The sequence below is a fragment of the Apostichopus japonicus genome, chromosome 1 (genome assembly GCF_037975245.1).
Source record: "Apostichopus japonicus isolate 1M-3 chromosome 1, ASM3797524v1, whole genome shotgun sequence".
NCBI lineage: Eukaryota > Metazoa > Echinodermata > Holothuroidea > Aspidochirotida > Stichopodidae > Apostichopus > Apostichopus japonicus.
In genome coordinates, this window is record NC_092561.1 from 1822772 (window position 1) to 1839658 (window position 16887).

Below are 16887 nucleotides of genomic sequence, written 5' to 3' on the forward strand. Positions count from 1 at the left end.
TACAAATAATGTGTATAAATGGAGAACATAAGCATTAGCTCGCTCATAGATTTGAACTTAAAAAACACGCCCGCCCGCCCACCCGTACCTTGCTTCTGGGTTTATTTTACCGTGATAGATAAAGCTCTCTTCTGTGACCAAAATTCCACGATGCGACTTATCTTGGAAATTGGATTCGACAGACATGCCACATCTCATGGAAAGTAGGATATATTATAGATTCTTCCAAAGGTCTTGCTTTTGAAAAGTTTTGAATTCAGGTTTTTTTTATAAAGTGATTTTTAATGGTTAGTGGTCAAAGTAGTGTGTTTTTGGCTTCCATCATGGGGTAAAATTACACACAAGTTTGCTGATCTGTTATATAGTTTACAATTTTGTGATTTTGTTTCGTGTCAACCACAGAGCAGAGTACAATGCTGTCGATGGTGATGGCTTAAAGAAACCTTTATTTTACGGTAAAAAAAAAAAATTCTCTTTGTTTCCTGACAAAAATATGACGTTTGCATATCAAAGAAGCATTTAGAAACATATATTACAGAAAATGTAATATAAATGTATACATTGATACCTTTATTTTACGGTAAAAAAAAAAAAAAATCAAATTTCTCTTTGTTTCCTGACAAAAATATGACGTTTGCATATCAAAGAAGCATTTAGAAACATATATTACAGAAAAGAAAATGTCTACAAAGTGTGTACGGTATATATGCGTTATGAAACAAAATGGCAGAGAAGAAAAGAAACAGAAGAAACAAGGTCACCCGCCTTCTTTTGTGATGATTATGATGCGATACCTGTGACATAATTTCACAGTCAATATGAGATCAACAGTACTACTGTGTTACCTCAGGTTGCGAGGTGATTTCCCAAAAAGCAAAACAGTACAATGTGAAAAAAATTTTCGCAGTCTGTTTACACATAAATTTAGGTTGTTGCAATTTTGTTCTGCGTGTCATGTGTGTGTTGATATCATTATCCAATTTTTAGTCGGTGAGAGCTCTAGCTCCCGGGCAAACATCGAAGTTAACATCAATTACTTTTATCTCATTACCTTCAGCATCTCTGATTTGTCAGACTGTAGTAGTATTTTATCTTCGTACCTTCGTGGAGTATCTCTCGTCAGTTTGTGAAAGTTTCACTGCATAATCTCTGTCCCAATGTTAAGCTGAATTTGATCTAGAAAATGTCGAGAGCGTTTGTTTTAGGCTTGCCCAAAATGAGGACAGTTCCCTCAGTGTATAGGATTAAAACATTGATAAGAAAGTATTGATGAGTTTTTAATAATGGATTACATTTGCATAATATCTTGTCTGATATTCAGCTTGTTTTTTTTTTTTTTACTCTCGGGCATAACGCCGTGTACCTCTCTCAAAAGTAAAAATGAGGTTGAGTTCACAAATCTCTCTGAGACCAACATATCTTGAAGAGGAAAAATAGCAAATATATATTTTTGATGACAGTAGTAGAGTCTCAGGTTTGACTGTGTGATGACACAGAGAAGCTACTTTGTGCTTGTAACTTTAATTAATTCATGAAGTAACGAAGACTCTATGACCTAAGGATCGTTACAAAACATTGCTGCCTCACTGGCATTCCTGGATAGAATGAAGCGAGAAGTAATTTATTTTAGGGGTGCAAAGAGGAGGTGCCAGGAGAAAGCTAAAGATGACCAGAGGCGGTGAGATGGAGAACTTGTTGGTAGTCGGTAGGTAAGCTGGTGTACTGGCCCTGCAAATGCCAATGATGAAGTACAGTAGGAAAGAAAAATGCAAACTTCAGTGTGAAATGCTTTCCGTATCGAAGAACTTTGAACTGCTGATTAATTTGCTTTGAGTACAATGCTGCCGTGTTGGATGAATCGAACCGTAATAGTAATTAGCGACTTTGCGAGCCATGTTTATATAGTCACAGCCAATTTTGCAATCTGTGTTATATTCATTGCAGACTTTGCAATCCGTGGTCCCCCTCACAGTTTTGCAAGGACGATAAGGATGACTCCATATTCAGTAAGAGTGACTCCGTAGTTTTAATAATAATAAATAAGTTCTTAATATAGCGCCAAATACCAAAAGGCTTCTAGGCGCTTTACAAAACCTAAAACAAATTAAAAAAAAAGTTTTTTCGGGAAACCAAAAAGAAGAAAAAGACGACCTCTACCCAATAGATGAGAGAGAGGGCAACCATTTCTACCAACAACCCATGATATATATTAAAGTACAAGTTTGACCTGCCATCTTTACAAATTTTAGGGCTCATATCCTAAAAGCTTCATGAGTCTAGATGTAACATGTGATCTATTATTTGATCTCTCACAAGTTCAGAAATGAGCTTTTTCATACAATCCATCAAGGTTTTCGGTGCATCTGAACTTTTACACAGTGGTCGTTGGGTGATAAGGAATGGGATTAGAGAGATGTTCTGGGAGTTTTTTCCATTCTTTTTTAGTCTTTTTGATAATCCATTACAATAATATTCCATTGCTAACATCAACATTAAAAGACATTCCATAACATTGAATAACAGATTTTTCAAATTAAAGAGCATCATGGCTAATTGTCTTGTTATTTTGTATCTTGCAATTATGACCTTTGACATGGTATCTAAATTAAATTAATCTAATTACCCAGGTCCACGACAGGTCTTGATTCATCTCTGTGGACGTCTTAAACTCTTTACTGCGTGATCATACGATTAAGCCGAAGAGAATATCAGAGCGCGTTAATTAATCTTCTGGGATTATGTTTTATATATTTCATTGATGACAGCGCCGTGACTGTCCAGCGGTCACTAGGAGACGGATAACAGACAATCCTCCACTTTCGTCGCCTGACGACGTGTCTCTCCTCACTGATTCGCTAAGATTAGGGTTTGCTTACATCGAGAGCATCGCAAATTTTAATTAAAGCCCCATGTTCGGTTTATTTACATTGGACGACAGCAGGGTGGGGGAGGGGGGAATGGGGGGAGGTTTGTTTATTTTCTTTTCTTGTGATTACAGTGATAAGGATAGAGGAGTTTGGCTGGCCGGACCACTGGCTCGGTTACGATACACCGGTAGTGAAGTAATCCATCTGTCATTCATTGACATGCCACTTTGACTCAAGTCAAGAAAGTGGTTCAGTACTTTTGTCAAGATCACCTTGACGGATGCTGGAAACATTGAAGCAGTCGAGGTATCGGGCACGTAAGAAGAAGATATTAAAAAACAAGAAAACCCTGCATTGTTAATTGGTGCGTATAGAGAAAAACTGTACCAGCATATATGAATAATATCACATGTGGCCTTTCATTTAAGGAATCAAGAGGTCATGATTTAACGTACAGTATGTTACTACTGATCTGAATTTAAAGAATCTTGTAAAAGGAGACACAAAAACCAATTTTAAGCCATGTGGATGTGATAGAGGTAATTCTGTTATGAACAACATTCCCCAAACAATAAAGAAAATTCGTAGTCCATTTGGGAGGTATCACAGGTTTTAATGTTTCTGGATATGAGATAACAATGTTGAAGACTTGGGCAAGTCTAAATATGACATACTGCAGGCGCCACAAATTGATGTTTTTATTTCTTTATTTATTCCAAGGTTTAATTTCTGTTATTGAGATGTGTTTTGACCATTCTGAAACTAACCAAGATTGACCATATATGGCAATGGCATCAATGTCAACATAACATTCCACATAAAATGAAGTTTGGTAAAGATTGTGAAACATTGTCCAATGTTAGGTTTGGGAACATGAAAATGGTAGAAGTACTGTACGGCAACAATGATGGTTTTACACATCAATTAACTTCCTTGAAGTCCCAACAGTTTTTTTTTTTCAATCTTAAACAGAAATTTTAAAACTTCAAAATTCATCAAACTTTATTTCAATCTCTTAATTAATTTTGAAATTAATTTTCAGTGTATTTGTTGTGTACGATAAAATAGAGATTGGGAATTGACAACAGGAAGCTCAATGGAGCAATTTTTTAGCAAAAAACTATCATATATAATAATTAATACAAAAGCAAAACAGAACAGAAGGAAAGGAAAGAAGAATTAAAAAATAAACAAATCAATGATTTCTTATAATAAGATTATTTTTCAAATGTTTTTCCATTTTTTTTTTCAAATCTGACAGATTTCACAGATTTGTGCCTCCCAATAAAATATTTGAAACAAGAAAAACCTGTCAAAAATAAATCCAGTTGATGGCACAAACAGGGAGTAAAAAGTGATGTTTGGCAGTCTTCTAGAAAACACTGCTGGAGGTTTGATCTAGTTATATATAATACTAAGGTTGTATCATGTTTTGTAGAAATTTGGCAAATTGCAAATTAAGATAAATAGATAGATAAAGGAAGTAATTTCTTTCAAAGAAAAACAAGAAACAAAAAACTATAAAAACCCTTCTTCTATAAAATGTTTATGAGGCCGGGAAATAACATGTATTTGTGTCGCCATCCCGTTCGTCACATCAACGTAAAAGAAAGTATGTAATGTTAGCATATGCATACACTCCTCAACAGAAAAGGAGACTAAAAAAGACATTGATAATAAGCATAAGCATGAATACTTTGCAGTCTTTAAAAATGGAAGGGTGAACATTTACATAACTAATGGAATTTTGAAATTTCCTCTGTATAATGTGTGAACATTTTTAGGATTTTGATATCTGTGAACAACGTGTGTTCTGTGATATGTGCAGATTTTTCTGGTGTAATCATTTTCATGTTAAATCAAGATTGGGCTGACAGATACTCCCGAAAATAGAAAAATTATAATTTCCATAATTGATGGAGTGCATAGATAGTGAATATATATTTATATATATACACTTATATGTTGTTTAAGGTCACAGTAGGAGTTGAGATTTGAAGAGCAAATGTCGTGGCAAGTTGATAGATTGAAAGTTTATTACAGTTAATGAAAAATATTGGGAGTAACCTTAATTGATGAAAAGAAAGTCTAAACCTAAAATCTACTTTATCTCTATTGAAGTTAATAATCTAAATTTATATTCTGTTAGGACAGTGTTTAAATTAAAGGATAGCTGTATTAATGTGCATAGGATATGAGGTGGGGGGGGGAGGGGGGAACCTTAATTCTTCCAGTCTGATTTAGGTCGGGTCATGAACCTCTATGGAAGTGCCAGAGGTGGATACAGGAGTTGTACATCAATCAATCAATCAAATCAAATCGATCAAAACACATTTATACACCGCATGCAATATCAACAAAAGTTGTTCAAAGGCGCTTTGAGACACATGACATTAAATTTTGTACGTTGAACGTGCATTGAACATTTTGAAGTCTGGTGGTAAGTGATTTGTTTTTACCAATCATGAAGCTGTGGGGTGTGGCACTGGGGCTGTTAAGACTTATTCACATACAGGGGATCTAGGGCCCCCCCCCCCTCTTCCCAGATAACGTGAAGGTATAGACCTCAAATGGTATATTCTGAGTCTATAATTAGGTCTAAAATCAATGTACAAATAGAGTCATAAATACTTTTGAATTTTTGTCTGAGTTGAAAAAGGGGGGGTCACAGTCTACATCCCCACACCCCCTGGAATAGCAAAAACAACATCTCTCAATCGACGGGTTCCCCCTACTGATGATGGAAGTGGAGAGTCATGGAGTCATGGTCGTGGAGAGGTTACAGTATAAGAAACTGAAATTTGAGTTATTGCATGCATGGCAGCCCAACTGTGCTCCAGTACCGCTACGAGGGCGAGACCTGGTGTGTCCGCAACAGTGGTATCACCCTCTACAGCTGAAGAAATCAATTTAGTCTTAAATTGTTTTATATCTCAAACAAGAAACTGAATCAAATGCCCGTACAGCACCCCAAAATCATGTGTATCACCACAGCTCCAAGGCCAACACCAGAGGCATCCGCCGAAATACACTCCAATATTTCGCTGATTTTCGTAAATCAAGAGAACAAAAGATTCAATTTTGATTGCATGCATTGCTATCTTAATGATGCATCTAGTATGTATATCTCTTAAGAGGACAAAACCAGTAGCATCCCACTATGGCATATGATCATCACCCACCCCTCTACACGTGAATGAAAGAAAGAATCAATTTGCCGTAGTCTCTAGAAGATTAAGGTTTTTCCTCATACAGTATAACCTAAAATCTTCCATTACAGTTATTGCACTTTCAATGTCATCTATCTGAATCATGTCTTGAGACTTCTACATAATTTACAACGTATGAATCATCCAAAACTCACGGGCGGCAGCTCGCTTGCTGTTTAGCTTGCAGCTTTTGTCAGGTGTTGTAATTAAAACAGCTACAGTTCTCCTTCAACAATTTTTTACCATCCAATTTTTTTTTTTTTTTCTCAAGCCAAAAAACAAAAAATATATATATATATATATATATATATAAAGATATGAAAAGTATATGGGAAAGTTGGTTCTCGACTCCATTGTTTGACTCGAGAAGGAAATTTATGTGCACCGTAACAGCTTCTCGAAATGAAATGCTTGTCAACGGCCCATAAATTTTAACGAGTATTTTCTTGATAAGATTTTACCTTTGAGTAATTTTATGAGTTTACTTAGAGGGAGCTGGAAAGAATTACGTGCTACCTCACTATTTTCTAAATTTTACGACAGCTTTGTACTCATTTGAATCGATTCATGATGCAGCAGCTGAAATACACAGTATGTTGATATACAACAAAAAGGTAATATTCTCTACTAAAAATGTGCGATTATTGTTCCACCGACCATTCTGGATCGAGCAATACTCCGTCATTTATCATCAATTTTTATGTTATTTGAACAGAACTGTTTACTCCAAGCGTATCATGAGTGGTAACTCTGAGTAATAAAGTCAACTGAAGGATTTGTCGAAGTCGTAACGTTTTTTTTGAATACGAAGGAAAGCCTCAACATAGGATATATCACAACAACTATAAGTTAAAAAGTTTTTGTATTTTATTGAGAAAAACAAAGTGGTAGTAACAAACTGCTTTATATTGCCTAAAGCTTTTGTACAGTAAGGAAATAGATAAATGTTAGAGGGCCTAGCAGTTGTAGCAATAGCAACAGCTTCTTCAAATGTGAACAGTTCGTCTCTTGAAGAAGTTCTCTAGGTGCTGCTTGGAATAATGTCAGGCCTTCCAACTTTTATATTGTAATGATTTTGCTTGGGCGACCTTTATACTTTTTCCTGAATGACTGACATTGTTATTTTCGTTTCAAGGCAAAACTGTGGTCCTATTTGCGGTATTTTGGGAAACCAAATATATAAATCTACCAAGTTAGAACATGTTTGACACATCATTCTGAGAAATATAGGTGACCAAGCAATCTAGTCAAGATAAAAAATGAAAAAGGTTGTAATATTATTGTTAAACACTTGTGGTTCCATCTTCCAGCTGGTGCTTATAAGTTACCTGTGTTGTTATTAGTGTTCCGTGACAATCTGAGTTGCCTCTGAAACTGATGAAAATTTATATGTAAAACAAGGAATTCACAAAAACATCTGCCATTTGCTTTGTTTAAAATATCATCAAGATTTTACCCAGAAAATAACATAAACAGCTGCTTTTTTCAAAATGTTATTACGTATATATGCGTCATTCTAGATTGCCAGAGTCTAATGTTTATGTCGATTTTGGTGATGTAAGCTGAGTGTTTATGGTTTTGTGCATGGATAGTTTCCTGGGGTTTTATGTACAATCTGCCAACCTGTGCAGGAGACTGTTGATCCCAAAAAAGTGAATCAAGATTCTCTTTTATAATTTGAAGTTTAATTTGTGGAATTGATGATCATTTTCTTACGTCCAAAAATTCTCATATGTATCAATCAATGGACTTACAGTAAGATATATCTGTTTGTTCTCATATTACAGCTTTAGTGAACACTTCTTCTATTGATTTGGCAACTATCTTGCATCATGTCTTGACATCGTTATAACAAGGAGTTTAAACTTGAGTTCAATTTGAAGTGACTTTCTGACTTTCTCAAAGTGTGATGGCGCAATACTGAATTGATATTACCAAAAAAAAAAAAAACGGCCTAGATTAAACCATTTTCCACAATAGTCCACTAAATGACCGAATTTGCAAACAGCATTCTTCAGAGGTTTACTGACAAAATCAAGTATTAATTCATAATAAAAATGCCATTAAAACTTAATAATAAATAACAATGGATTTATGACTGAGTACCTTAAAAACAGCTGAATAAGAAATCTCTCTGGTTAGTGTAACTATTTGAAAAAAAACAATCTAAACACCTAACTCTGCACTCTGCTTTTAAGAAAGAATTCTAAATAATATCTGATGCTGCTTGGCACATCTATAAAATATTTGTACTTATATGGAGAGATATCCATAATATGAGTTCAAACTAATTCCTTCCATAGATATTATATTGCAGGAGCGCTTTTAGAATAGACACCCCCCAACACCAGGAAAGTTAACATTCCAGAAATACAGAACAGAATTTACTTACGAGAAATCCCCCGTTAGGTTCGGTTATGAGGACAGACGAAAACATAAAATCTTCCTACACTAGGTTTTCATTCCTTTTCACATTTTTTTTTCGTCTTTCACTTTGGAAACTAACGTGATGTTGAAAATAAGTATTAAATATAATATAAATCGCACCACACTGGGTTTAATCTTGTGGTCACTTGGTGCCAGCCATCCGTGTATGGGCAGACACCAGCCTCCCTTCTTTCACTTGAGGGCTGACTCAATTTTGTAATTTTCCAAACCCCCTCCAACACTTTGAGCCATTTTTCGCATGAATGAGCTGGGTGTTATATTGAAACCACTGCTCTCTGGGGTAACGGAGTAAATGATGACGGCCAGTTAAACACCCGGCTGAATTTCTAGGAGATGATATTTTTGGGACTATAAGATCAAATAATCAACAGTAGATGTATAAGCCCCACGGCGGCCTTCAACGGCAAGTTTACAAAATTATCAGGAAGACGGAGGTTTTTCACCCCTTCGGAAGGAGACTTGGTAGTAGAGCAAGAGTACGGTAGCCTTTGCAAAGAAGAGAAGAGGCAGGGCTTAAAGGGCAGAGGAAACAGATGAGAATATTTAAAAGTTTTTGTTTTCTATGAGGGATGTCTTCCTTCATCTCTACATGTCTTCAAACAAACGCTGCGCTCTCACTCAGCAGTGCCTTGGGCCATTTCTAACCTTTTTGTCACGTCCTAAGTTTACTCAAGATCCTCTTGTTAGGGTTATGTCTGAAGAATAGTGCATATTCAGCCTTTACGAATCCGTTTTAACATGAAATATTCCAACCTTAATACCACTAAAGACAATTGTCTGCCATACATTGCCCACTCACCACTACCAAGTCCCCTTCCTCACCACATTGTAGTTCACAATAAAGTGCAGACTTCCTCTCCCATTAGAACCATTTTACTTTCTTGCTTTTTGGACATTTACTGGTAGAAAAGACTGGAAGTATTCCTTGCCATCCTCCCTCTGTGCCATCCAACCCCAATCTCTATTCAGCCCTCCTTTCTCGTCCTTCTCCTCCCTCTCCTACAACTTCCATTCCACCAGATAACCACCTCTCCTTCATTCCATCCCTTTTTACTCCCCCCCCATGCCCCATCCTTTCAGTCCTTACCCCCTCTGCATCGAGCCATGCTCTTTCCTTTACATCCATGTCTCCCTCTCCTCGTCTCCTCTCCTCATCCTCCTCTCTTCATCCCCCTCTCCTCATCCCCCTCTCCTCATCCCCCTCTCCCTTTCCCCCTCTCCTCATTTCCATCTCATCTCACTCTCCTCATCTCACTCCTCCTTGTCCCCCTCTCCTCGTCCCCTTCTCCTCGTCTCCTCTTCTCATTCCCCTCTCCTCATCTTCCTCTCCCTGTCTCCCCTCCTTGTCTCCTCTCCCTGTCTCCCTCTCCTTGTCCCCCTCTCCTCATCTCCATCACCTCATCTCCCTCTATATTTTTACATTGCTATCAGTTAATGCACCTGCTTGTAATCATACATACCTAGTCATCGGCAATGATTTATTAACGATAATTACTGCAATTTAAAACAACACACCTGCTTCCTAAATAACTTAGATCCCAGTTTCCTATTTCCAATAAATGTGCCATGGTACTGCCTATAGATGCAACCCAGGTTGTACGATAAAATTTGAAGCAGATGTCACGTGGTGCGTTGCTATCACTAAAAACCAGTGCGCAATTCCATTCCATCAAAGCAAGGAAATGGGGAGGATGGGAGAGGGGAGGGTGAGAGATTAAAGCTCCCTTATAGCAACATGGTATAGCAGCATACTTACCATATACAGTATTACTGAGAATATTTTACAAAGATGATTCTAAATATGACAGAAATGTGTTGTTTGTAAAACTCTGACAATTCGGGACTGCATGCTAGCCTAACAAATAAACGTTTTTTTCACGTTTTGTTTGTCCTGTTTCAAACAGAAATGTGCCCCCAAGAAGTTTTTGGTAGGGAAGTTAAAATCTTATTATGACTTGGGTAGTTCACATGAGTTAGGCTGACAGCAACATTATATCAGTTTGAATCCTTAATTGAACCAAACGAGGAACATTCATGTCTAGTGTGATATGGTATTTCTGATAATATTTTTAACCCTGTTAATCTCTCTTATTTGTCTCTTTTAACTCAGGCGTCAATGTGTTACATTGATATCGACACGCAAACGGCAGAATTCCCAGAAGACCTACCTCTGTTTCCGCAGCGAGAGTACCTACTTCACGAACTCGTGGAACTTATGCACCTGTTTGGTGTCCAGATCACTGATATGGACACCAACTCCAACACCCTACCCAATCCCCCACGGACGGGTAATATCTTTGACTGGGGTAAAGGGGGGAGGCATGAGCAGACACTGGTTGGATCCCCTGGGAGGGGTTACAGCTTGGAGAGTAGCTTAGAGGGGGACCAGGATAGCTCATACTCGAGTTCCCCCAGTGGGGGTGAGAGTCCCATCCCCATGATACCCAGCAAGCTGGACTTCCTGACGAACAACGAAGTCGTGTCCAAAGTGGCGGCAATCGCGAAACGGACCGGGGTCATCCAGTCCATAAGCGACATCAACGTCGGACCGAGAGAGAACGAGACAACATCGCCCGAGAATAAGTCGAACAAGGAATACGTGGACGACATCGTATTCAACTGTGCAATACGCGAGACGTTGCTGAGTCACTTGGTCTCGCTGCTGAGGCATTACGAGAGATTCGTGATACATCCGAAGGAGAGAAACCTGGAAGCTTGGTTCACCAACAGGGAGCATATGCATAACTATGACAAGGTGAGACAAAAAAGCAAATTTATATTGAGCTCTATAACTCTTATCATCTGGGTCTTCATGAAGTATTAAGCCAGCTCGTGGTAGATTATAACAAGATTTGGATTAGGTCAGCATTTCCGTCTAATTCTGTGCTGAACAGGTGCGAAAGATTGGAAATAGAAAACCGCCTACGGCTAGAATCCAATGCGATTTCTTCATCATGGTTGGGGCCAGACTGGGTCTTCATCGGTTCTCAATGATGGAGACAGTTCTTTTCTTGCCTCCAGGTTATTGCGTATGGACTTTCATATGTTGTTTTTCTCATTCTTTAAGGATGTGTTTGTAACTTAAACCTTTTCGTCCTATTTCATTTGTTTAGAGCGAAGGTAAAGTAGGTCGCATTATGACTTCACATCGTAGATTGTAATGCAGTCATCATTTACAGTCTTTCCAAAACTCTTGTGACATTTCTGAAGTGACACAGACAATGTTCTGAGATTATTTTCTATTTACTGACTGAGAATGTTAATATGTTCCCAAGCCTTACATTCCCAGGCCCCCCCTTTTTCCGTTTACCCAGCCATAGAACTACCGTATACACAAAGTTGCAAGTTAAGAGTCACTGCAGTGTCATGAGTAGTCCATAGTGGAGCGTACCCAGACATTTTAACTATAATATTTGCCAACAGTCGGTGTAAGCATTGAAAACTCGCAGTCCGGAGAAATATACTTTCGTTCGTTCCCAGATCTTAGTATTGTTGCAATCAATGGCAAAATCTTTACTAGTTCAAGAAACTAAAAGAAAACAATTTGAAAAGATAAAATATCCCATCCCCCCAAAAAACAGCTCATGTACAGCAAAATGCCTGCATGATGATAGTAAATAATACCAAATTGAGAGAAACTGACATTTTGATCCTAACAGGATATGCTTTAGAGTCGGACTGATATGCAAAACAGACAGAGGACGCTGGTAAAATTAGTTCACAATTTGCACCGATTCGGTGGAAACTATTTGTGGTATTTCACCTAATTTCAGTACCCATAGTGTCCTTTGCATTGGACGTTTCTTACCCTTAGACCGGTGCGTGTTTTCGCGGCGTTTGCCGATTGTCCTGTTTGTAACCGCTGCCATTATTTCTGCCTGTGCTGTCATATTTCTACATAGCATTCACAATGGGTAACTCAACCCCGCATTGATTATTAAAGGTAATAGCCTCCAATTAGGCGACGTTTCACAAGTCATTTAACCGTCCACCCACGCCAGCCGCAACTCGATCAGCCGTGTACGGCCATTTAATTTTTAAATTAAGCCAAATCAACTGAAAGAAATCATCGTCGAATCAAAAAGTGTTTTAGAACGGTCTATTTTGATCCATCTCTATTCAGAGTTTTTTCTGACATGTTATGCTGTTTTGTTGGGTGTGTTTGTTTTGACATTTGCAACAGAGTAACCAAAAGAAATGGACAGGCGCTAAAAGAGTGTCTTCAAACTAAAGTATATATATCTGCAATGATTGGTCCCAGAGGTGCACCTGCGAGCATTAATGAGAATCAGGGCTACAGAGACTGCTGAACCATGCAAAGGCCAAGGAACTTAATTTACTTCGCTCCTCGCTTACCTGTCTCCCTCACAACCTTAGCACCACGCTCTACCGTGCCTAGAATGTCCTGGTAACAAAGGCCAAGGAACATATTACTAGTGTGAAACAAATACTAATTTTATTTAATCTTACATGTTCCTTTGACGCACAACAACACCTACTCAAGGTATTTTCTCCTTACTTTTCAAAAGGCGTCATTTCTCTCGGACCAACCAGAAGCCTACCTTCCATTCCTGTCCTCCTTCTTGGAGTCGCAAATGTTCGCGACCTTCATCGACAACAAAATCATCAGTGGTTTCGAAGAGAAGGACCAAGCCTTAGAGATATTTGATGGACGGATCAGGGAATGCCCATCCAGCGCCCCCCAGACACCCACGGATGGTGGGTGCATGTACATAAATGAAGCAGGTAATTACTATGAAAACCTTAAGCATACTATGAAACTATATCTATGATAGTCAAAGTCACTCTAATGAGCCTTCATTGAGTTTTCTTTCAAGTCTGATTCAAGTAATATGCTTTATATTCTTAATTTATCACCTACATTTTCTGGTTGTTGTTGTTTGGCCGATTTTGACTTTGAATGAATGTGATTGAAATAAAGGTCTTTCTGTCTTTCTTGACTAAAAATTAATTCTCTGGAAACCCTGGTTGTCATTTCACCTATGTTTGCACTAAAATATGCAGCCTGTGAAATGGGTCAGATGTTTGTAGGGGTAGATGGGTTGCATTTGTATGAAAGGGTTTTAAAAGCTTTGAAGGAAAACCAAATAAACTATGACAGTGCAGATTGTCCTCAAAATTTGTGACTTTATGATACTGTAATTTGTTGGGTGCACTGTTTGGCAAATATTCTACTTCTTAATGGCCAGACATCTTGATTTTATCATATTTCTTACATATCACAAACCGAGTGTATTAAAATGTGTATTAAAACGTTTTAAATAATTCCTCGTTTTGGCGACAACCAGAAATGTTTGTAGTGATAATTATTGTCAAACAAAATGGACATAATGTCATCTAGATCAATTTCTCTTTAACATTTTCGTTTTGAAGACTGTCAACTAAATTTTTTAATTGTTTATATAATTTTTTTTATGATGAATGGATAGGTGGGACAGGTTGGGAGAGGGGGGGGGGGATGAGGGGGAAGTTTGAATGTTAAAGGTATATACTAATGTTAAACATGCTGCACCCATAACTTGTTTTCCTTTTACTCCTACAGAGGATATGATCTACAGTAGAGCAAGAAATATCAACTATGCACCCCCTGAGCCCCATAAGCTACCCTTGCTTACCCCATCCACTTGCCACATCCCAGGATTTTTCCCCAAACTGGATGCTACCCTCCTGGAGAAGCAACCATTCACTGATTGGTGAGTACTATTGGTGTTTGGAATTCAAAAGTTAAATTAAAGATAAAGACACAGGGAAGGTGTCTTTAATTTGATAAATTCCATCATTTTTTTTTCCGAGTAATACCGGGATGTTTCGGTCAAATTTTTGACAGAGCGCAAAATCTACTCTCCCACTTTGACTCGAGTCTTGTTTGATTAATTTCCCATCTAGCCATTTCTTACATTGAATCTTCCACAGACGGTTTGTCGTCAGCCATTTGTATTTCCATCCTGACCTTTGCAGAGTTTTTTATTTATTTAGATATTTATTTATATATATATATATTTCTGTTCACCTTGATACTTCATCGCCGCGACACTGCACGCATGCACGAGACTCGAAAGCCACTATAAGACCGTTCGACTAATTCCTACCACGGCCAAACATAAATTTGGAGCAAATTTGTCCTTGATATTATTTAATTTGGGAGTTCTGATAAGTCAATACCCTTCTCAATCCGATTAAGAGAGGAGGAGTTTTCTTTTTTGGGAAATGGTCTTTATTACGGAGACCTTCGACTGATACAAAAAAAAAGAACCTGCATCAATATATAAGAACCACAGATGACCATGAGTGTTCCAGTTTTATATTCCGTTTATGCTTTTTGTGGTTTTTCTTGTTATCGATTTGAGAGGGGAAGCTTTGCCTTGAGTACTTTCGAAACCTCTGTACGTTATTCAACTCTGCGAAGGAAACCTGCAGCAATGCATTAACTTACTAAACTATCCTGATGTAAGGCCCTAAGTCATCATTTTGATGTTGGTGAACGGGTCGATAGTTTGGGACGAAATGGGCTTTCTTTTGTGGCCAAGTAGATTATCCAAGAAAAAGATTTAACGTTTAAAGAAGCAAAAATGAAGTGGTCAAAAACATGAAATAGTCAGAGACCAATGGACAGCAGCTCCCAAACATCAGTCCAGTCATAGTTACACCTTTTCCATGACTTGCTGATTGCAAATGATTTTCACAGTGACTGTTTCTGATTGGTTGATAAATTCCAGCCATTTTCACCAAACTATTACAGACATCCATTCATCAAATTCATTCTTTGATCAGATAAAATATCCCGCTAAATTTGTTTTAACCAGATTTGAAGTATTAAATAATTTTATTTACTGTCAGGAACTGATACTTTTACCTAGCTGACTTAAAGATATTTGCTTCAAAATGGCCGACAAATGCAAAAACTTTTGACATCTTTCTGAGTGAAGGCATTTTTTCTCCAATGGCTGTGAATGCCAGACAGGTTGAAATCTTGTTTAGAAGATGTAGCTGTAGTGTTTCTGATCTCCCTGGCGTCCTAAGGTTTGCCAGTTATTGTTAATTACAGGAAGCGTTAGATGGAGTGAGCTCAGATGTTGCCTCCAGTAATGTCAATCATTTTTTTGGCAAAGAATTTGTCAAGCAAGTGTTTGTTGATGGTAATAGAATTTTTTTTGCTTCTCTAAAAGTCAATTACCGAGGTCGTTGATTGGAAAATTTTCGAAAAGTCTTTATTATGGAAAATTACAACAATGATAAATTCAACTGTTTTTGGACAATTTGTCAGGACAATTTGACAGGACAATTTGTCATGTGGACCATGATATAATCATAAGTGATATCACAGAAACGACTTTGGAGTGACAAGAAAGTGATGAATGAATGGAATTTGTAGAACCACAAGAAAGCCATAGATTTGTTAGAAATGTTAAACCTTGGAAGAAGAATCATGAATAATTTTAACATGCAAATGTTCTTCATTGTGGTCTATTCCTTGGTTAAATGTTTCGTTTTTTTGGCTAAAAAAAAATAATAAATTGACAAGTGAACCTTGTAGCGAAATTAATAATAATGTTTCATTTTTATTTATCTATCAGAGGAAGCTTCGTCAAGAATTGTGACAGATAAAAAATTTGTTTTCATAAATTTTTTATTATTATTTTTTTCGTCAGGAGGACAAGGCAGTGTGAAGTCAACCATTCAGAGAAGAACAAGAGATATCAAAAGCAAGAAGAGAGTTTCAGAAACATCAGGGAAGAAAAAATGGTATAAAAATTAAGCCATTACCTTGTCAAATTGTTATCTTTTTTTGTTATAATTGGATCTTTGCAGTTTCAAGGCGACATAAACCTGAAGTGTCGTCCTACTATCTGATAAGAGTTTAAGTTTGCAATGACCATCTTTCTCAAAGAGAAAGTCTTATGCCACTTGTGGGATATGAAAGATTTAATGTTCATTCATGCACAAGGCTGAAGACTTGATCAAGTCTAAATATGACATCATCAAGCCACACGTGCTTAAATTTTTAAAATGGTTTTGCTGTTATTTTTGCTATAATGTCTCTGTTTTCTGTATGGGAGATTGGGGTTGGCAAAATGCTGAATCTAAAAAAATGGAAGTTCCTAACATGACCTCATGATGGCATCGATTTTAGTGTCAACGCTGGTAACGTTAAACCTTAAAAATATGAAATGCAAAATAAAGAGAATGTAAAAAGTTTGACAAAATGGCAGCCACCAGACAAAAGTATTAAAGTAAGTAGGATATCTCCCAAATGGAGCAAGGTTTGTTTTAGCTGTTTCGGGGGTGTTGGTCATCAGAAAGGCCTCTATTATACAAGTCACATATGATAGTTGGTTCTGTGT

At 37.4% G+C, this 16887-nt stretch overlaps 1 protein-coding gene across 1 annotated transcript in view; it reads left to right on the top strand.

The window, feature by feature from the left end:
• LOC139976270 (DENN domain-containing protein 5B-like) overlaps positions 1-16887 on the top strand; it is an 80190-nt gene that overhangs the window by 47715 nt on the left and 15588 nt on the right. Inside the window, exons 5-8 of the mRNA XM_071984949.1 lie at positions 10635-11279; positions 13054-13270; positions 14088-14238; positions 16195-16288. Of these exons, the coding sequence (XP_071841050.1) occupies positions 10635-11279; positions 13054-13270; positions 14088-14238; positions 16195-16288 (1107 nt within the window). The remainder of the gene's footprint in view (positions 1-10634; positions 11280-13053; positions 13271-14087; positions 14239-16194; positions 16289-16887) is intronic.